This window comes from Cnephaeus nilssonii, assembly GCF_951640355.1.
Source record: "Cnephaeus nilssonii genome assembly, chromosome: 7".
Classification (NCBI taxonomy): Eukaryota; Metazoa; Chordata; class Mammalia; order Chiroptera; family Vespertilionidae; genus Cnephaeus; species Cnephaeus nilssonii.
This window is the reverse complement of record NC_137078.1, coordinates 102,818,042-102,840,460: the sequence shown is the minus strand read 5'-3', so window position 1 is coordinate 102,840,460 and position 22,419 is coordinate 102,818,042. Positions and strand designations below refer to the sequence as shown.

The window sequence follows — 22,419 nt, the reverse complement described above, 5'->3', positions numbered from 1 at the left end:
GGACACCTGAGGCTCTTTCTCAGGTGTTTGTACCCTCCAGCCAGGTCGGGGGAGGGAACACAGAATGGCGACAGACATTGCGGGGAGTAAACTACACCGTGTGTTTGCTTTGCTTAAAGAAAAACTTTAATTTCACACTAGTAACTGGGGTCGGACACCGAACTTGACAGTTGTGGGGCCAAACTATGTACAGCGCAGGGCGGCCGTCCTCGGGCAGCAGCCCTCGGGGCCAAACGGGCGGGAAGGAACAAGTATTCACAACAGGCAGCCAGAGGCCGGCGGCGGGGCTGCTGGCTCAGTAGAAGCAGACGGTGTGCAGGAAGGTGCGGCCGCTCTTCTCCTCGAACTCCTGCAGCAGCTCCTCGATCTCGTTCTCCATGTCCTCCGTGTGCTGGATCTGCGGGCAGACACGCGTCTGAGCGGGAGGAGGGGGGAGTGGGGTGCAGGTCCCAGGCCCGAGCAGCCCAGCTGGTGCTGACCAGAGCTTCCCACTCCTCATGCCGGGTGGCCCAGGCCCTCCCCTGGGGGAGCGCAAAGGGAAGGGGGTTGGGCTCTGAAACCAGGGCCTGCTATCCAATGTATCCAATGTTCCCTGGAGCCCGGCGGCTGGTTCAGCGGTTGAGCGTCGACCTATGAACCAGGAGGTTAAGGTTCAATTCCCAGTCAGGGCACATGTCCGGGTTGGGGGCTTGATCCCCAGTGTGGGGTGTGCAGGAGGCAGCCAATCAATGGTTCTCTCATCATTGATGTTTCTCTCTTTCCCTCTTCCTTCTTCTCTGAAACCAATAAAAAATGTATTAAAAAAATGGGAAAAAAATCACATGGATTGCAGCTACGGACCCTCACTCAATGACACCGGGCACAGAAGGGCAGTCCCTCTCCTCCCTGAGGGAGGGGGGCACACCGTCCTGTGCAGGCTGTACAGCAGCATCTGTGGCCTCTCCCCACCGGCTGCCACCAACGTCCCTCCCAGTTGTGAGACCTGCAAGTGTGCACACAGGGCCAGGCGCCCCTGGTGGACAACCACGGCCCTAAAAGGAGCAGGTGCTGCCAGGGGTCAGCCCTGGGTGGCCAGCTGACTGCAGCCAAGGCCACTGATGGCTCCAGTCCTGGCCTCTGAAGAGCGCCACCCCCCACCCCAATAACTCCGCTTTAGCCAGGGTGACCAGAGTCATACGTGTGACCTCTGGGACATGTCTTCCCCTGCAGCCTTTTCTCTTGCACGACGGCCGGCTCATGGGCACAAATGCTGGAGCTCCAGCAGCCACACGGGACCATGAGGCCCACTGGGATAGAAGCTGTGCTGGGCCCCTCAGAGCAAACCAGCAGGGCCCACCTCTCTCTAAACTTCTTGGTTAAGCTTTTTTAAAAAATTAAAACCCAAGGATGTTTTTTCCATTGATTTTTGTTTTTTTAAAAAAATATATTTTTATTTCATAGAAGGGAGAGGGGGAGAGAGATACATCAATGATAAGAGAGAACCATTGATCAGCTGCCTCCTGCACATCCCCCTACTGGGGATCGAGCCTGCAACCTGGGCACATGCCCTTGACCAGAATTGAACCTGGGACCCTTCAGTCTGCAGGCTGACGCTCTATCCACTGAGCCATGCTGGCCGGGCTCCAATGACTTATAGATACAGTGGAAGGGAGGGGAGGAGGGGGCGAGAGAGAGAGAGAGAGAGAGAGAGAGAGAGAGAGAGAGAACCACTGACGCGAGTGACCCTGGTGGGCCGCCTCCTGCAGCCGGAGATCAAACCTGTGACCCTGAGGCGGAGGCCAATGCTCCAACCATTTGTTTCTTCCTGTTTCTGTCACTCACGCCAGCTCACCGAGACCCAGGGACCAGGGGCAGAGCCAGGGCTGTGGGCGCCTCGGTGCTCGGTGCTTTTGTCACACGTAAGACACTTTGCTCTGAGCACAGCTGCGCTGGCTGCACAAGCCCTGGCTTTCCCACACCAGGGAGGTGCCCAGGGCCAAGGGGCCAGCCGCCGGGAATGGCGAGTGAAGGGACGCAGAGCCCCTCAGGCCCTCTGACCCGACACACGAAGCTTCACGGCAGCGAGACCCCAGCACCACTCCTGCCAGCTTCACACACCAGGCGAACTTGCCGGAGCCAGCTGCCGACTCTCACGCCGTGGGCACCCTCGGGCTGGGCACAGGCCGAGCAGGCGGGCGGGCGGGCGGGTACTCACGCACTGGCACAGCTCGCAGATGAGGAAGGCCCCCAGCGTGGCCTCCTCGTGGTTGTCCTGGATGTCCACGTTGATCACGTGCACGGGCTGGCAGGTCTCCTGCTCCCTGGAATTCAGATCTAAGGGGCCAGAAATGACAGGTCACCTGCCGTGGCCGAGCACCAAGCCTCCTCCTCAAGATGGCTGTGATCCAGTCAACGCCAGGCCCCACCTCACCCCCCGTCCTGGCGAAGCACTCAGTAGGCTCTGCCCTGAACACGATCGGCCCAAGCCCCTTGTCAGGCCCCCCCTGTGGCTGTGGGCCCCCTGGGCCGGGGGAGGGGGGTGAGGGACGAATGGCACACGCAGGGGCACAGGGCCGTGGGCTCACCTTCCACCACCTGGTCGTACACTCTCTCCTCGCAGGTGAGGATCAGGTCGAACAGGTCTTTGCAGTTCTGGAACCTCTCTGGCCGGGGCTTGATCCGCTTATTCCTGTCCAACATGTGCAAGATGCCGTTCTGTGTGTAGCTGGGCGCGGGTTAAGGAACTTTATTTATTGACTTTACTTTTTGGTTAATCCTCACCAGATGGTATTTTTCCATCGGTTTTTAGAGAGTGGAAAGGCAGGGGAGAGGCAGAGAGAGAAACGTCCATGTGAGAGACTGGGTCCTGGGATCGAGCCTGCAACAAACCTACGTGCCCTTGACCAGCATCAAACCCGGACCCCAATATTCTACCCACTGAGCCCCACAGCCAGGACTTTAGGGGAGCCGTCATGAAGTCAGCTGAGCCAGTGTCTGCACAGGCAGAGCCGCCACGCGCCACGGGCAGGAGCACCCAGGCCTTGCAGACGACAAGGCAAGCGGCGGCCCTGCCCTGATCGGCGTCAGGACCTGCCACCTTGGCCGGCCAGGCCACAGCTTCCGGAAGCAGAGACCTGAGGCCTGCCACCTCAGCCACCCGTGTCCCACCCGCCAGCTGCCTGACTGGCTCCGCAGCACCGTCAGCAAGGACGCGCTCCCCTTAACGCCACCCAGCCTGGCTCAGCAACAGCAACGCAATTCCAGAAACCCAGCAGCAAAAGGGAAGGTGTCGGGGTCACTAAGACCGTGGAAGGGGCCCCGGAGCTCAGAGCGGACACACAGGTCCCGCAGTGAGGTCCCCGCCAAGCAGGTGACCCCTGAGCTGGAGGCACCTCCTTGGGGCCCCAGGGAGAGGGTGTGGCCTGTCAGGGTCATTCTGGACCTTTAATTCCATTGGAGACACAGACTGGCTGATGCAGGAATTGAGAGTGCTACGTTCAGTGTCTCCCAATTTACTTAACTCAGATCACTCACAATGTATTTCCGAGCTTCCTTTCACAATGTATTCAAGTGGTTTATCTAACAGTTTTAACTTAAAACAATGCTAGACCGTTAGCTGAGGTGGTTTGGTTCTGGACACTTCCCAGCCAAGTTCGTAAAGCCGGTGCCCAGCCACGGCCGGCGCCCCGCGCTCTGCCACCCAGCAAAGCCCAGGAGAGGGCATGAGGCTGAGGCTCAGCCTGCGGTCAGCCCCTCACCTGCCACCCAACCAGCCCGGCTCTCGGGAGAGGACCACCGGGCGCTCGGGTCAGGGCTGACAGTCACACAACTCCCTCCTCCTGCACGTCGCCCTCCATCACTCAGGTGACGTCACGAGGAGGGTGAGGCTCACTGGCGGACCTTAAGCAAAAAGGCCTCGTTGGGGGACCAGACCCCAACCCTCAATCGCGTGACAGGGAAGTACAACAGTGGCCTTTCGGGTCTATTTTCTGGCAAATTCCAGGGATGTATGGCCTGCGCCAAGCCAAGCAGGACCAAGGGCCGGAGGTGCCGCGCGAGCCCTTGAGCAGGAAAACCACAACCCACCGCCATTTCCATTCCCAGAGACCCAGAGCCTCTTGAACCCGCACTTCAAACCACAAGGGACAGGAGGGGGATGCGGATGAGCCCGAGCCAGGACAGAGCCCCAATTGGAGCAAAGCCGGAGCCAGAGGGAGGGGCCGTGAGGGCGTACTGCTGGGAGGAGCAGACCCCAGGCCCTGGGTCAGTGACCTGCTTCCGCAGCCCGAGGAGGCCTCCTGGCTGCGCAGGGCCTGCAGCGCGTACCTCACGCAGCCCTGAGCCTGAGGACACACGCCTGGAGCAGCAGACACAGGGAGCCCGAAGCCCAGAGCTGCACTGGGACCGGGAGGACAGGGCTGCCCGCCCCTCCCCCAGCGAGCACTTAGGTGTCTAATCACACCCCCACCCCCTCAGCACAGGCGCTCCTGTGGCCGGGGCCTGGCTGAGCCTCCCCTGCAGACTCGTTAGTGAAACAGGAGCTGCTGGGCCCAGAGGAGCACAGCCTGGGTGACACGGGAGGTTCCTGCTACACCTCGGCCTCCCAGACCCCACGATGCTTCCCAAGCTACGGAGAGGATGGAGCAGTTAGACCACTGGCTCTGATGGACTCGACGGCCCCTCCTGGACACCTGCTTGGGGCACAGAGGGAGCAGCTGCTCCATGACCTGGGGGCTCGCACTTGCACCCATAGCCCTGAGGGGCCCCTCTCCTGCCTCCATGGCCGTCCCTGGAAGCTTGCTGGCGCCCACGGTGCAGGGACTCCTAGCTGTGGGTGGGAGCAGGAGGGTGTGGGCAGTGGGAGTTGGGGGCCAGGCCAGAGACCCCTGTGGGCACTCAGCTCAAAGCAGAGAGGTCCCACGGGGATAGGCGGGGGCTGAGGTTGGAGATAAGTGAGCATTTCCAGAGCAAGGGAAAGTGCCACAGGAACCCGAGAAAGGTCCAGGCCCTAGCAGCAGGGCTCCCCGCCCCCGCCCCCCCTTCACTGAGCCCCATGATGATGGGCAGGGGCCTGCCACTGCCCCCCTCCCCCGCTCCCCAAAGCCCCAGTCCTGGGTGGACAGAGCGCTTCCCAAGGGCAGGAAGGGAGTGCAGCGGGGAGCAAGACAAACCGGGCAGAAGACTCCCTCCACCCTCAGGAAGCGGGGAGGCCAGTGGCGGGAACAGCCCTGACCCCAAGCCAGGTGGCACCTGGTCACAAAGGGGCTTCGGGGCCAGCAGCCAGGCAGCACCCCGGACAGGGCAGTAGTGCAGCCCCCCATGCTCCCTCCTAACCACCAGGGGCCAGAACCTCCACCCCCCCATCCCCGCCCATGCACCTGTGGAGTCACCTGCTCAGGTCCTGGCTGGACAGGTCGTGTTCGGGCTCCGCCAACAGGAAGGCTGAGCCGCTTCGCAGATGCTCAACGAGCCCAGGACACCCCGGTCGACACCGACTTCTTTTGGTCCCCAGATGCTGCCAATGTCCCCACTTTGTGCCTCAGCCTCGGAGGTGACCCCAAATCCTCTGTGGTCGACACTCCCTAAGGGTGGGCCACGCCAGGGAGCCAGCTCTGCACTGGGATCCTGTCACCCAATTTAACTTCTAATCTTAAACTTGATCAGACAAATGTCAGGCACAGGCACAAACTCTCAAGTGGGGCCAAGTCCTCTGGGGAGGCAGGGGGTTCTCATTTCTGTGGTTCAGAAATGCCCACGGGAACACCTCCCCAGGGCTCAGGCAGGGCCCTGGGACCACCAGGGCGGTCACAGCAGGTCCCGCTGCACTGGGCGGGGCGGATACTGAAGGCAAGGCTGCGCCTGCCCAGCTCAGACACACACTCCCTGGGATGGGCCCAGACCCAGGCGCACCCCCTCCCCCCCGTTTTGAGGGCAGCAGGGCCCTGTGCCATGGGGAAGCCCAATTCCACAGCCACCAGAGCAGCAGCCCCAGCCAGGTGACTCCTGGCCAGTGACACCCCCCCCCCCTTCTCTGGTGTCTTCGCAGCCCCTCTGACTCCAGCCCACTGTGCCGGTCCAGGGACTCCTCCCCTGCAGGGAAGCTGCCCAGCCCATCTCAGGAACAGCTCGTTTAGTCATATTTTATGATGACGTAGCGGCAACCTCTCTGCCTTTACCTGTGAGCAGCCCCAACTGAACGGGGCGTGGCCCGACGAGCTCTAGGTTGAGGACCAGGTAGGCTGGCACCCCTGGTTGCTCAGCCTGGCATCTCTCAGGCCCCCTTTCTTTGAACTCAACCCCAGAAAGTTTTCCCTGCCATGGGAGGAGGGCCGCACCCCTGAAACCCCACACCCAGCCCTCCAACGCCGGTTAGACATCACAGGCCACGGCCACGACCACGGCCACCGCGACCTGGAGCTCAGATTCAGGAGAACAGGCCGAAGGGAACCACACGTGTGAATCATTGCAAAGCACACCCAGTGGGACCAGGGGAGCCCACCCAGACCCATGGTGAGGAGTGGCTGCCACCCTCTCCTTCCCAATTCTCCCATGACCGAGAGAAGCAGCCCACCCCTCTCCCGTCACGGTTACAGGTGACACCCCAGAGGGCCTGTCCCACCCTACACTGTCCTGGCAAAGCATGGAACTAGCACGGATACAAGATGTTTCCCACGGCTGCCAGCCAGGTAGGTGTATCCTGGAGCCCATCACCCACTGGAGGGCTGGCACCAGGGCAGGAGCCTGTGGGGAGCCCTTGGCACATGGGGAGAGCAAGAATGGCCAAGAGCAGCTTTAAGCTGGGGAACCTCCCAAAGGGCTGTGGGGCCAGCTGGGAGCTCAAACCACACTCAGAACTGCTCAACAAAAGCTTTTGAGCCAGCACTATTTATATTAGGAAATAAATTCAAGCTCGTTTCAGAAATCAAAGCAATTTTTGCAAAGCACGTAGGTTGCACAAGCGAGAATGTGGGAACCCCTGAGTCCGCTCACAGAGGTGCTGTCCCGCTGCCCTGAGACGAGGGGCAGCCAGCTCTGCTGGGTCTGCAATGGCCCCACACCACCCTGGCGTTAGGTCAAGCGACCCACTTTCCACACACCTGGTGTCGGGGCGCAGGTCCACCCCGTAGGCCTGGGCGAGTGTGCACAGCAGTGAGCATGGCCAGGGCACTGTGTATGTCTCCTCCTTCACCTCCTTCACCCCAGCCCTCGGCCCTGCTCAGCTTGTTAAAAAACAAACACCATTTTAAAAACCACTTAAACACCAGCTGCCGACCAGGGTGAAATGCGACGGGGTCCAACGCAGCGGAAGCAAGGAGAGCCCAATGCCCACGTGCAGGCCAGGCGGGCGACAGGGACGCCAGCACAGTGAGCCCGGCCTGGGGGGCGGACCAGGCAGCTGTTTGCACCCCCCCCAGCACAGCACCAGAAAGCGGGCCAGCTGGGAACACGGCTGATGAGACCCAAAGAAGTTTCTGGACATGGCCCCTCTCGAGCTGCTGTGTCCACTAACCGCACACCCAGCACAGAGGTCAGGAGGCTGTGGGGCATACAGTGTGAGAAGTCATTTTTATTTTTAGCCTTTTCCCCAAGACAAGAAAACGTACACAGTGAAGAAGTGGGTACACACACAAATTGAGCCAAGGCCTAAAAGACAACGAAACGGGAGATGGAGAATAGCGACTCATTATAGGAGACCCGGGAGACAGAAGCATGCTGGACACGGGCTCCTGTGCTCAGTCCATACACATGCAGACAGTCAGAATTCAGGCAAGGGTTACATTCGAATTTCAAATCCATGTTTAGGGACAACTGGTCACATGCTAAAACCCACTACCCACTAACATGCTTAGAGGCAGGCTTTTACTTGCTTTTTAAGGCAAATGGGTTTGTAATTTACAAAGCTGTTATCCACCAAAGGTTTCAAACAGCCCAGAGCCTCCTGACAGCCCAGCCCCTCCTTCCGGGCCCGCGAGTCCACGCAGCTACAGGCTGGTCCTCTTACACCGGAAGACAGTAACCATCTTTCACCAACGGCTCTCCAAGGACGCTCCAGGCTCAGCCGGACGCCTCGGCGGGAGCTGCGACTCCCTGGGAGGAAGCTCATGTGGAAAATGGAAACCCCCTTGGAGCTACACGAGTGCCCACAGGAAACACTAGGGGTAAGCCACTCTGTATTCACAGCCAATTCGTGGCAAAGGGAAGAAAATTTGTCAAGGGAAAAAATGTGCACTTAAAAACGAAGTTTGAAGCCAAAGATGTCATCAAGCAATATTTCAAATGCAAGAAACGGAACAAACTTGGCTTCTCAAAAAGAAAAAAAAAGACTGTTCGATGCACACACCATGGAAACCTCAGACCCTGCTGGTGTGAGCGGCCAGGAGACACACATCACGTCTCCAGCTACAGACCGCCCAGAGTGCACCCACTGAGAAGGTGGGCAGTGCCGGGGCTGGGAGAACCGGGACGGGAACAACGTTCTGGAAGCTGCTGAGACACATGGAAGCCACGGGCTGCCTCTGGATGGACTGATTGCACACAACAGAGTTCCCCTCGTGAATGGAACTCAGAAGAGATTTCGTCTGGAGGGTCAGGTGAACACAGGCTTCCTGGACTATCAGCAGACAATCCCCAATAGGAAGTGGTAATGAACTGTGACTAACCTCATTCCTGCTCCTGCTGGTGGAGAAAGCCACACCCGCTGTTTAATCAAGTCCTTGGCTCCTAATGGGACAAATGGCCAAACCTTACTGAGGCCAGTCCTTGGGAATACCATGAGGTCAGTGCACGCAGGGACCTGAGGCCCTGGCTGCTCGGGCAGATGCAGGCTGCCTCCAGAACCCTGTCTCTCCATGAAGTCATTTGCTGGCCCTGGCCAGTGTGTCTCAGTGGTTAAGAGCATCGGCCTGCACACTGAAGGGTCTTGGGTTCAATTCCCGGTCAAGGGCATGTACCTGGGCTACAGGTTCCATCCCCAGCTCCGGTCAGGGTGGGTGTGGGAGGCAACCAATCAATGTGTCTCTTTCTCTCCGCCCCCCTCTCTCTAAAAATCAATGGATGGAGCGTCAGCCTGTGGACTGAAGGGTCCCAGGTTTGATTCTGGTCAAGGGCATGTACCCTGGTTGCGGGCACATCCCCAGTGGGGAGTGTGCAGGAGGCAGCTGATCGATGTTTCTCTCTCATTAATGTTTCTAACTCTCTATCCCACTCCCTTCCTCTCTGTAAAAAATCAACAAAATATATTTTTATTTTTTTAATATATTTTATTGATTTTTTAGAGAGAGGAAGAGAGAGTTAGAAACATCGATCAGCTGCCTCTTGCACACCCCCTACTGGGGATGTGCCCGCAACCAGGGTACATGCCCTTGACCGGAATCAAACCTGGGACCCTTGAGTCCGCAGGCCGACGCTCCATCCACTGAGCCAAACCGGTTCGGCAATAAAATATATTTTTTAAAAAATCAATGGAAAAAATATCCTTAGGTGAGGATCAACAACAAAGAAAATTCATTTGCCCCATGTTACATCTTAAAATATGTTTCTAGCTTCCTACTGGTTATAACCGCCACTTCTGCAAACACCAGCCAGGCCCTGTCCCAGGCACGGACAGGGCTTTGCTCTCAGCTGCATGAATCAGGAGCAAATGAGGAAGCAAGCAAATCGCTAGGCCCCCCTGCAGCTAGATGCGTGTCCCATCGATAATCCAGTATCTCCTCTTGTATTGCCACGGCGACGCCCCTGATGCCACTCCCCTCCCTCACCCTGGGCATTTGCAGTGTTCAGTGACCTCTGGAGCAGATACCCTCCATGACTGGTCGAGCACCAAGCACAAGGTTGTTCTGCTTCCTCCCCCACACCCCAGGAGACGGAAATTCCACCCAAGTGAGGTCGATAAGGCAACAAAGGTGGCCTCCCCCACGCCCAGAGCTTTGTGGGGGCAATCAAGAGGAAAGGGGGCTTTCCTACACAGGGTCGCCTGGAGACAAGTACTGTTGGTGACAATGGGCACAGCCCCCTCCTCGCGCCCCCCCCCCCCCGGCTTCCTGACACAGCAGAGGCATGCACGGATGCACGGACGGACGGACACACACACACACACACACACACATGTGCAGTTTTCTTTGGAACAGATGCTTGGGGGGTCACTGAGTTCCGAGGAATGGGATCTGCCCCTGTTGAGCCGTCAGGGACACGCACATCACCCTCCTGCTCAGAGTCCCTCTGGATTTTGTCTTTTAAAGATGTGTCAGCTGCTTGCTGCTGTGAAAGGGCCTCTGTGAGCACTGGGAGTGTGCAAGCACACAACCCCGTCCTCGCTTCTCCCGTGGGTGTGAGCTTAAACTGAACGGAAAAGGGACCCTGGGTAACGCTGCTGCGAGGCGAAGGGCGCCTCCGCCCCAAGGACCCGGAGATCCCGAGGCTGCTTCTCGGCGAGCCTGCGCCCAGCCTCCCTTCTCGGCCACGAATGTGAGCAGAGCAGCTGCTCCAACGTGGAGACAGGACACAGGTGAGGACTCACCACCGGAAACACTCGGGAGCTTCCCCCAACGCAGGCCCTGCCAGGGGTTCTGAGAGAGGGCCCGAGAACATGCACCGCCCCCCCGCAAGGGCTCCCGCCCGCCCGGCACGCCACCCGGGGGACTGGCTCCAGGTGCCATCCAGATCAGTCACAGCCACCATGGCCACCCAGACCCCCAACTGCCCACTGCGGCACCCACAGGAGGTGCCTGTTTCTGCCCCAGTGCCCCACCCACATCTGCCTGGAGCCTGGCAGGAGAGCAGGGGTTTACACCGGCTACAAGACCTCCGGGCCACTCCGGCTAACGAATCTAGATGCACAGAGAACACCTGTGGCCTATTAACACCTGTGCCAACATGGAGGCCAAGCGTTCCATTTGGTGCTACATCCCTTTCACCCGAGTTCAGCTGGGCTCCACCCTGAGAACCACACGTCACGCAGTGACAGCAGAGGCCCAGGAGTCCACAGCAGCACAGGGTGGTAGGTGCCTGGTCAAAACCCCGGCAGCGATCACCTTAACCACACACAGCCGTGCCACATTCACAAAGACTGTTTAAAAAGTACCTTCTCCTCAAAAACCACGAGGACAGAGCGAGAAGATGGCCATCTGCAAGCTGAGGAGAGAGGCCTCAGGAGAGACCAACTCTGCCAGCACCTCGGTCCTGGATTTCTCCACTCAACTGTGAGAAAGTAAATGTGCTATTTAAGCTAAAAACAAGCAAAACACAAAACCTTTTCTTTCCCGAGTCTGAAGGAGCAGATCCAGCCTGTTGTCTGTGCCTGATGTGAATGATGTGAAGCCAAGTTCCCTCAAATCATCATTCCCTCTTTGCTCACAAACGAGGCCTTTTATGGACCTGACCTTCCAGAGCATCACCAGGGGTGGGGGTGGGTGCAGCGGCTGGTGTGCTGTCAGTGCACACCCACTGGCACACACCTGCCTGCAAGGAAAGCGGGCGGCCCTGCAGTTCCCCTCCCCCATCCAATGTGTAACATCGTGACCTTGTCACCATGGACTTCACGTGTCCGTCTGCCTGCCCTCCATGTCCACGGCCCCCAGGGTGCCACCCCTTGCACTGTCCAAGCAGCACCAGGAACGCAAACTTAGTTCTCTGAGATGAGAGGACTCAGCACAGCACGCGGCGGCGGCCACGATCCACCCGCCTCCCAGATCCCAACATGGGGTCAGCGCGATGCCTGTGCCACAGACCACCACCCTGGGGTCTTGAAAAGGGTGACCCGCTGGGATACAGCTCCTTGTCTTTCCTAAGGAGATCGTTGTACATCTGATCATAGGTCGTTTTGAAATCGTAAACATTGGGCTTGTCGGGCGCTGGCCCCGGAAGCTTCACGTGGGTCCCTGTTCCAAAGGACCGGACACTGAATCCCCGTTTGCTGAAAGACACAAAGGAGACAAAGATCACAGCTGGGTTAGGCCAGACACTGACCCTACAAGCAAGGGGCAAGATGGGAATAAACAAAATGAGTATCTTGTTGGTATTCGAGAACACGTTTTTAAATACTTAACTTTAAGCACTTTATTCAAATTTTAAAGAGTCATGTAACATGTTACATAAAAAATAGACAATGGGGGGTAAAGGGGGAAATAAGGACACATATGTAATACCTTAATCAATAAAGAAATTTAAACAAAACAAAGTAAAATAAAAAATAAACTGAGTATTGAAAAAGGAAAGAAAAAAAAAAAGACAAAACCGAAAATAACGGAGACGCAGGGCTGCCTGCACGCTGGTTCTCTCCCACTGCCTGCCCCGCACCCCCAGCAGCGCCCAGTGCGCAGCGGGCCATGAGAGATGGCTGCTGGGTGGCGAACGGGACACAAGCCGCTGGATAAGGTGCTGGCATCCGGGTGTCCAGATGTGAAAGCCGGTGTCATCTCCACCCAACCCCTCACTTCTGGGAGCCCCCCGCCCCCTGCATGCACCTGCAACCAGCCCCAGAACGGTCGGCAGTAGCACCCAACCACCCAAGACAGAACCTGCAGGTCCACCCCCACAGCAGGGCACTTTCTGCCACCGAGAAAGGGTGAGGGGCAGCACGCGCACTGAACCCCAGAACTGGTCGGAGAACACGGGCAAACAGATGAATGACCCACAAACCAAGGGCCAGGCACCTCAGCTGGGACGTCCCCGCTGGTTGCCACTGCCAGGCGTAAGGATGTCTGCAAGCGTGTGCTGTGACCAGAGGCAACAGGCCCGCCACCGAGCGGACGGGCCATCACCTCCTCAGTCCCGACCCTGCCCCTCGCCAACCCAGGTGACATACAAGAAAAGGAGTCTTTTGTCAAAGCACCAACAAGCCTGACCAAGGTCACCCCAACCATGGTGGTGGGAACCAGGCAGCAACACGAGCCCTCTACCTGCTCGACTCCACACAGGGGTCATGGTCACGCAAGGCTGGCCGGCACCTGCTTCTCTGGAGGTCACGTTCCCCTGAGCTGCCCTCACAGCTGACCACTGCCCCCAGGAACTGCCCCCACCAGCCACTTCCCCTGGAGTTCCCTAACGGCGCTGCCCACGCTCCAGCAACCTACTGGCTATTTAACGGGAAAAGGTCCATCTCAAGGAAAGAGTGAATTATTCCTCAGACCTACCCTCTCCGCAGCCCGTGAGACCATCAACCCTCACGGCTCCTCCCGAGGGCAGAGGGACTTATGGGAGAGCAGGGCGCCCAGAAGCCCATAGCCAACTCGCCCAACTCGTCACCGTTCGCCCCTCGGGCACCGGGTCAGGGCCAACAGGACCAGGAGCTGCCTCTCTAGCCATGGGGGAGACTCACAGCTCCCCAAGGACAGGCGTGGAGCTGAGGCCTGTGCCCAGCAGAAGGCAAGGTCGTCCCTGTGGAGGGAGCAGCCAGGCCCGGGCGTCCTACAGAGAGCCGAGAAGCACGTGGGCCGAAGGGATGCATTAACCAGGAGAGAACACTTGTGGCCAGGAAGCTGGTGGCCAGGAGTGACCCCAAGTGTGAAAGGAGCTGCTCAACACGTACCTGGACCACTCTGGGTCTGTCTCCAGAGCCCGCACGTCTTTCACGAGCCCTGCCTTCTGGCGGTAGCACTAAACAAGTCACGTGACACCAAATACAGAAACACCGCCCCACTCAGCATGCAGACACTGAAACTGAAGGCCTGTGGCAACCCTGTGTCGAGCAAGTCTACGGTGCCCTTTTCTTTTTAAATATATTTTTATTGCTTTCAGAGAGGAAGCGTCAGGGAGAGAGAGAAACATCAATGATAAGAGAATCACTGATCTGCTGCCTCCTGCACGCCCCCTACTGGGACCAAGCCCGCAACCCTGGCATGTGCCCCTGACCAGAATCGAACCTGGGACCTTTCAGTCCGCAGGCCGACGACGCTCTATCCACTGAGCCAAACCAGCCAGGGCTACGGTGCCATTTCCAGCAGGCTAAGATGATGATGAGCACTTTTTAGCAATAAAGTGTTTTTACTAAGGTATGGACATTGTTGGTTTAAACAATGCTATGCACACTTTAACAGACTACAGTGCAGCGTACATATACATGACTTACGTGCACGGGAAAACAAAACACGCAGTACCTGAGGGCGTCTGGAATGCACCCTGCAGTGTCTCAGCTGTGTCTGCAATGAGGAAACTGGAGGTTCGGGGGAGAGAATCTTTTGGGGTCGGAGTAAGAAATACAGTCGAGCCCAGCGGGCGTGGCTCTGTGTCACTGAGCGTCAACCTATGAACCAGGAGATCACGGTTTGATTCCTGATCGGGGCACATGCCTGGGTCGGGGTCTGGATCCCCAGTAGGGGTGTGCAGGAGGCAGCCAATCAATGACTCTCATCATTGATGTTTCTCTCTCTCTCCCTCCCCCCCCCCCTTCTTCTCTGAAATCAATTAAAAAACAATTTCTTAGGCCCTGGCCGGTTAGCTCATTTGGTTAGAACATTGTCCTGATTCACCAAAGTTCAGGTTCAATCCCCAGTCAGAGCAGGAACCAACCAATGAATGCATAAATAAGTGGAACAACAAATCAATGTTTCTTTCTCTAAAAGCGACAACAAAAAACAATTAAAGAATGTATTAAAATGAGCCTAAGCACAGCCACTCCTGAAATCGAAATCACTGATGAACTATCTATCCAGTGAGTGCATCCGAGCCACAGCAAAGGAGTCAGGAAGCCCCAATGGTGACATTTCAAACACGAGAAACCACCACTTCTGGCAGCAGGTTCACCTTCCATTTGATTCCACAGTATTTCCTGAAGCTCACCATTGCTGGGGACACGCAGCGGTCAAAACAGACCCAAATCTCTCTCCTCAGATCCTGGGGGGATGAGAAAATAAATAAAACATCCAGGACACAGGACAGTGAGTAGCACGCCCAGAGGCTTCTGGGAGACCCCCCACCCCCACCCATAGGGCCTTCCCCTCCACCTGCTGCAGCTGTCTGGGTCTGACCTGGGGGGGACCACCTGGCAGGCCTGTCTCCCGCACTCAGCACGTCGGGCTGGGTCTGAGGTTTCACTGGGTGTCCAGATGGAACACTCTCCTTATCCCTCAAAGTAACTCATCCCCCAGGTAACGGGGGCCCTACCTCCCCCCGCCGCCCAGACGAGGCTCCTGGCTGGCTTCTCTAGAGGAACTGCCTGCTGCCGTCCTCACCACCCTGCAGACTCTGATCTTCACCAAACACGTTTAAAAATAAGACGGATGCAGTTTGTTCCTCTCCCAGCAAAATGCTCACAAGTGGCAAAGGCTAATTAGCAGCGAAGCACTGTTTCTTCTAAGCTGGTGCAACGACCTAACAGCCCATCTTGCGTGTGACAGCCGAGCAGCGTGACAATTTGTTTCTTACATAAGGGAACTGCGGGCTAGAATAAAATTCCTGACAACAGGCTTTGTTTCAACGGCCAACTATTTTCTATGTTAATCTAACCTTCCAGACAAGTACCGTATTTATCCAACGCCTTCACGAGTATAAAAATCTTTCATAAGGAACCTATCTGCCCCGGCCGGTGTGGCGCAGATGGTTGGGGCACGTCCTGTACACCAGAAGGTGGCGGGTTTGATTCCCAGTCAGGACAAAAGGGGAAGGCAACTGATCGATGTTTCTCTCTCTCTCCCTCTCCCTCTGAGATAAACAAACCCTATCAGAGACCATGTTAAATGTGGGGATGTGAACGGTCTCCCTTGCTCCCCAATGACTAAGGGAATGCTAACGTTAAAGAGAACCCCAGAAGCATCGTGAGGTTAGTACTGCAGTGTGAGCCCTGACCTACTGGGAAGCACTGCTCTGGCTAAGACCGAGCCCAGCCCTCCAGCCTCCTGAGCGCACAGCCTGTGAGGACAGGGTCCCTCCGTGTCCCTCCACACAGGAAGGCACTGCTCCTCAGCCCCATCGCCAGCTACGTGGCCTCATGCCCACAGAACACAGCCAGCTGCTCCCAAGCTGTCTCACCGACATGCCTGCCTGCAATTTCACTGTGAGCCCGCCAGGACTGGGAAGACACACTTCTGAAATGTAAACATTCCAATAAAATGTATGTTCTCACTAGCAAACCGTGGGCCCTAAACACATTCCAATAAACATTTTCTATGATCTCATTTATTCTTATGATCCCACAAGGCCAAGAATGAAACCGAGCGGCTTCTAAGCAGATCTGTGCCTTGAACTGGTGACAAACGTGCCACTTAGACTGCCCGGTTGGTGCCCTGCTTGGACACCCCACCTGCCTCGTTCCTGGACCGCGTCTTCTCCCAGGCCACCTTGCTCTGCTGGCCACTGGGGGCTCCCCCTCCACACAGCACCAGTACCACAATCATCAATGTGCTCCCTTCCAGCACCAACAGAAGGCAGTCCCTGGCAGGGACGCACACCACCTGATGCACCTGCTCGGGCGCCTGTCCGCGTCGGGAAAGGCCGGAGAGGACCCGAATGCAGGGAAGAATGGTTCGGCCGTCGGGGCTGTTCCTGTGCCTAGTCTGCCGGGTTCTGTCTCAAGGTTCACCTTCAAATGGAACTCTCCACCCTGTCCTGCTTCTGAAGACAAAAACCATGCAGCCCCTCAGAGCCCATGAAGGTGGACGTGGTCCTCTGCCATTCCAGGACCCGACTTCAGACCCGGTCACCGACCCACATCATTTCCAGTCAGCTTCCTTTTTCCTTTAAGTTCTCAGAACCGAGACATCGAAGATGCAGCCACAGAGGCCGCAGGACCCAGCCGACCCACCCTATAAGAAGTTTCTGTAAATGTGCTCAGACCAGAGGTTTTTGGCACCTTGAGTGGGAGCACCCTATGTCTGAGATGTGCCAGGGCTGTGACCACACACCCTCCGGCAGCCTGAGACATGTCCCCTCTGGGAGGAGGTCCGAGCGCCTTCTCTCCCCGTGTGGCTTGGGGCCCACATGCTCTGGTCATGGTGTGAAGATGTGAGAGCACCACCCAGATCGCAGAACTGCAGGACCTCGGTTGACTGTGGCACCCCCCACCCCACCCCCCGGATCCCTCCTTCAACCCAGGTTTTCCCATCTTGAGTCTTGGTTGTCACATCTACAGTGACCGGAGCCCCTAGGGTCTCTCACAAGCTGGGGCTTCCTGCTCTGGGTGGCGTCTCTTCCCCTGTCAGTGTGGGCATCTAAGGGTGCCCAGATGCAGTCAGATGAGGCCGGGACAGCACCTGCTAGAGGAGCTCCAGAGATGGGCTCACCTGTTTCTCCCATGTTTGCAGCCCCTGCTCATCTTCCCAAAACCACACAGCCAGGGAGTTGTGACTGAGAACACGGAGAACTCAGTCCAGCAACTCACAGAAGTCTGTCTTTAAAATGTGTTTTGAATTGCTACATGTACAATTAGAAACGTAGCTTCCAAAAATCAACATGCCTCTTAACACGTAGGAGGTAGCTTGGAACAAAAAATTAATTGGCTCCAAAGGGAAATCTTAATCCACAAAGAACAGGAGTCTCTCTGGAAGCATACAAGTCCTCCAACACCTGAAAAACCTAATGCCCCCCGCCCGACTCGTATTTGAAAAATTTTAATCTGAAAAGATAAAAATGATCACCCCAGGGAACATTCTGACTAGCTCTAGAAAGTGCCAACACTCATTATTACTTGTATTCGACGTCAAAAATAAATGCAGTCCAAGCTGATTTTCAACAGGGCAAAAATAAAATAAAACAGGGTTTCACTGATAAACTACCTACAGAGTGTGTTCAGGTAACCATATTCTTTTTGATATTTCATTTGTTTTCCTATGCATACTCTTTTGTATTTGTAACCAGACTGCACACAATTTTCTTGCTTTTTTCCACCTACCACATTTTTCTTTGCTTTCCACAAACATCACCTTTAAGGCCTAAGTCTCTAAATCTGACTTTCATAAGCTCTAATTGTAACAGAAACCTTCAAATAAGTTTCTGAAGATGCTTTTAAACCCTGTAAAAAATCCAAATACATAAAGACGTAAGTAGTTTTTCAACAGTGAGAAATACATGAAAAACTGTTCAATATCAAAGCAATTTAAACATAAAGGAAGGTGAGATCCATACTTTTGCCCTGGTAGCATGAAAAGATGGTGAGGAAATGAGAATTTTAAAAATAGGTATTTTCTGGAAGGCAGTCTGGCAAAAACGTATGAAAATGTAAAACATGTCTACCTTTGACTCAGCAACTCCACCTCCAGGAATTTATGCCAAAGACATAACCAGAAAATGTGCAGATACTTATATGGCACAAGGATGTTGACATTGTATAACTGCAAAATAGAACAAGGACACCCAAATGTCTATTAATGGGAGACTGGCTACAAGTCACCCTGCCCAGGGTCCCTCTGGACTCCTGGACCGCAGGTTCCCAAACGCTGGCTGTCAAACTCAATGCACCCAAATGAAAGTGACCCTGGTCAAGTTGCTCAGTTGGTTAGAGTGTCGTCCAGATACACCAAGGACTTGATCCCTGGTGGGGGGTGGTCAGGGCACGCACAAGAAGCAACCAATGAATGCATAAATAAGCAGAACAACAAATCGGTGTTTCTCTCAAATAAAGAAATAATAAAAACACACAGAAATGAGTACTGCAATCAGACCATGTTCACAACATGATGTGGAGAGGTTACAGAGCTTCATTTTGATCTCCCTTTAAGTGTAGGTATTAGACACAGAAAAATGGTATTTTGAGTGATCTTCATCTTCCATATTTTCTTCAGTGAGAATTTTGCAAACAAAGATTATTTTTTTTAACAAAGGAAAACACCCCCCAAAATAGGCATTTTAGAAATTAAAGAGCCATGCCTAAAATAACCTACATTCACCATAGGAATAACATGTTACCCTAAACTTACCTCCTTTGTCCTCATTCTGCCCTCTTGATGAGTAAACTTGAAAGATAGTAAACTGGGTAAAAGCACAAAAAAGAATTCCTACTCTGGCTTTTTTTTGCCCCCCTTTCCACAGGAGACCCAATGCTGTACTGGCTCCCACCACTATGAGCTATTAAGAACTTGCTATCTTTTTTACTTTTTATTTATTGATATTAGAGAGAGGGTAAGGGGGGGGGTGTGTGTATCAATTTGTAGTTCCACTTATTTATGCACTCGTCGGTCACTTCTTGTATGGGCCCTGACCTGGGATCAAACCCACAACCTTGGTGTTATCTGGCTGATGCTCTAACCAACTGAGCTCCCAGGACCAGCCCAGGGCATCAGACAGGCATGACTTTGAAACTGATTTCACTAACAAAGTTGCTGCAGAGAATTTTTAAGACTTTTTCTTTTCTAAGATTTCATCCCAACTTTATTACACAAATACTTAATAGCAGAAGGACTTAAACAAAGGATCACCAGCCAGAACCAGCAGGATGAGGTGGTCTCCACAGCACCTGTTGTTATAATTAAAAACATTAAATATCAGTTTCCTTGAGTAATTTTCCAGGAGTGTGAATGCTGCATTCTGCTGCTTAAATTTACCCAACTTTTAATGATAAAAAACATAATGCAGTTTGGCGGTGTGACCCAGCACAATGTAATTCTAGCGTATTTCTGGTTTTAAAATATCTTTACAGTTTAAATATAACCTGCACATAGACTTCTTAGGTTCAAAGCATATCACACGCTACCCACAAATGACATTAAGTGAGTACTGTGGACAGTGTGGCCGATGTTGGTTGGGAAGAATCAAACTAATTAGCAGATCATGGCCACTGGACACTTCCAGCTTCAATAGGGAAACCAGAGAGTGTGTGTGTGGGGACTCTACTTTTCCCACGTTACTCAGGAGTCAAGCAGGACTGATAAAAGCAGCCAGGCACTGCTGTCCTTTAATATCCACATACAGGAACGTTGGGAGAAAAGGCAGATTCGACTTTTACTGTCAATACTGACGTATATACCAAACTTGAACAATAATGAGAGTGATCAAGGAAAAAAAACTCTGTCAAGCAGAAATAAACTTTTACTAAAGACATACAACACCAGGTCCCCGAAGAGGAGTTAGTACTGAAATATAAACGTGACGCTCCAACTCGACTGCCGTCCAGAAACCACCGCCTGGAGCCTTTCACGGGGGGTGGGGAGGGTTTTTTAAATGAGACTTGAACGTGTGGCTAGAAGCAAACACGCAAATTCCTGACGTTGACAAAACAGGCCATTTCCCTTTTTTTAAAAAAAGCCTCTTCCTGTCTTGAGATTATGTCCTGCAGGTTTCCCAACAGATTTGATAAATGACGATTCGCCCTGGGGACAGTCGCCAGACACTGCGGTCTCTAGACCCTAACCGGGCGTCTGAGCCCAGACAGGCGCACTATTTTCAGACGCACAGACGTGCGTGCAAAATGGGCGCACGGAGCACCAGCCTTCCGGGTTTCCTAGGAGCTCTGAGGTTCCGGAGACGCGGGAACGTTTTAACTTAGAACCTGAATTTTCCCGCGAAGTTAAGCACACGTGGGGGCACCGCGCGGCCGACCGAGCCCTGTCCACTCCTCGCAGCGCTCGGCCCCGGAGCCAGAGAGCCCGGGCCGGGCAGCCCCCCGGGCTTCCTTCAGGGACCGCCCGGCCCCGGACGGGCCGGGGAGAGCAGAGGCAGCCTTCGCCCAGCTCGGGCCGGAGGGACGGCGGATCGGCCGGGGGACGGGGCGCGCTGGGCCAGGGCGGAGGCCCGCCTACCTAAGGATGTTGTGCGCCTCCATGCTCCGGTTCTGGTTGCTCGAGCAGACCACCGCCACCCGCAGCGGCGACGACGGCATGGCGGTGGCCTCACCGTCCGCTCCCTCCCGCTCGGGACTCCCACCCAGGCGCGGCTCTTCCGCGCGAGCAAGATGGCGGCCGCGGCTCCCGGAAGTCATGACGCCAAGCGGCGGCGCCGACGACGTACCGCGTCGGGACGCGCGGCGCGGGAGGATACACGGCGCCCCGCAGGCCTCCCCGCGCGGTCTGAAACCGGGCAGCGGGCGGAGGGAGGCCCACCAACGGGCGCCGGGCTGGCGAGCTCGCCTCTGCTCCGAGGGGGCGCAGCCGAGGCCCGCGTTCCTCACAGGAACTGCCCACCGGCCGCGTCGGCGTGCTGACGTCACAAGGCCGCGCCGCCGTCGCCGAGAGTGACGTGAGGCGTCGCGAACGTCCCGCCGTTGTCGCCGGCAGTGACGCCACGCCGGCCCCCACAGGCGTGGGAGGTGGCTGGTCGCGACCTGGCGCAGGTCAGGGCGGCTCTACGCGCCCCAGAACCCCTTTGGGCCCCGGGTTCTCGCTCTTGCCGCCGGGGCGCTCGTGTTCGGCCAACCCCAGAGCCTCCCTGCCCTCCCTCCGCTGCCCGCGCCTCTCCGGGACCGGCGCCACTGCCTTCCATCGCCCTCCCGCGGAAACCCTGCAAAGTGTAACATTAAATAAAGGCATGAGCGTGTCTGGAGAGAGGAAGCCCAGATGATGTCCGGTGTCAGCACTTAGGACAGAGCCCCTAACCGAGGCAGAGCTGCGGGAAGGGCTCTCGCACCCCCGCTGTCGGGAGAACCCCGCAGGGACGGCTCTGGGGTCAGGACCCAGCTCCACGTGGTGGCTGGCCCTGTCCTTAACTTCCTCTTCCGCTCTCGAATGTACTTCCTCCATTTTCCTCCGGGCGGAAACCTGTACCGGGCTGGCCGTGGCTGCTCCTACAGCTTGTTTTGTTTGTTTGTTTTTGTTTTTACCCCTAAATAAATCCTTTTTGCTGAATGAACACCTGGCCGACTTTTTACTTACGTCCGGCATATTTGGGGCTCATCCGGGATCCAGAGAAGACCCCTGGTCCCCATAGCTCCCGGTCTGGTGAGCAAACAGGTGCGGCGCCCACAGAGCCAGCTCAGCTCCGTTTTCCTCCTCGGCTCGGGAGCTCAAGGGTAAGTTCTCCTGGATCCGACCATCTGCTTTTGTGTTCTGAAGCTCTCCAGGCATGATTCGGGAATCTGTTTAGAGTTTTCGGGGGTTTTGTCTCTTTTTTTTTTTCTGTTAGAAGGCCATGTTTGTTTGGGCTCTCATTTGGCACGTTGGCTTGATCCCCAGCGGGCCAGGCTGTGTCTCGGGACGGGTTCTCTGTGCCGGTCGTTGTCCGTCAGCTTCTATCTGGAACCAGACTGTCCCATGGAGACTGTCGTTCAGCCATTGGCCAGGTGGGGAGGAGAACGATAATTTTGTTCTGAAACAAGCCGGTACCATTCCCTGCCTCCCGCTGTGTGCGGGGTTCTGGGCTGTTACCTGCACCGGGAAGAGTCACGAACTAGCCCCGGGACTACTCCCGGTGCCCGGGATAGTTGTCCAGTGCCTGCTAAGTGGTGCCGGGATCCACGCAGCTCGCTGCCACCCAAGGCACGCAGTCCGCTATGTGGTTTCCCTTAATTAAACGTACCTGTGGCAGCCTCTGACCTCTGACCTCCGCCTTCCCCTTCCCCTGACCTCTGCCTACGGAGGTGGG

The 22,419-nt window shown here is 55.7% G+C and overlaps 1 protein-coding gene across 1 annotated transcript; it reads right to left on the bottom strand.

Annotated features, from left to right (window-relative positions):
• Positions 1-103: 103 nt before the first annotated feature.
• Positions 104-21,030, bottom strand: SSU72 (SSU72 homolog, RNA polymerase II CTD phosphatase). The gene is made up of 5 exons (XM_079778198.1): positions 20,643-21,030; positions 11,747-11,890; positions 2,565-2,704; positions 2,195-2,313; positions 104-397 (listed from the first exon to the last, which is right to left on the bottom strand). The coding sequence occupies exons 1-5, from the start codon at positions 20,819-20,821 to the stop codon at positions 296-298; spliced, it is 684 nt and encodes a 227-aa protein (XP_079634324.1). The 5' UTR covers positions 20,822-21,030; the 3' UTR covers positions 104-295.
• Positions 21,031-22,419: the final 1,389 nt, after the last annotated feature.

Excerpts from the sequence above, each read along its gene's own strand:
- SSU72 (XM_079778198.1), bottom strand. The coding sequence starts at position 20,821 with ATGACTTCCGGGAGCCGCGGCCGCCATCTTGCTCGCGCGGAAGAGCCG. Across the intron at positions 11,891-20,642 it reads GAGGCGCACAACATCCTTAG|CAAACGGGGATTCAGTGTCC; the intron begins GTAGGCGGGCCT and ends TGTGTCTTTCAG. Across the intron at positions 2,314-2,564 it reads GTACGACCAGGTGGTGGAAG|ATCTGAATTCCAGGGAGCAG; the intron begins GTGAGCCCACGG and ends CTGGCCCCTTAG.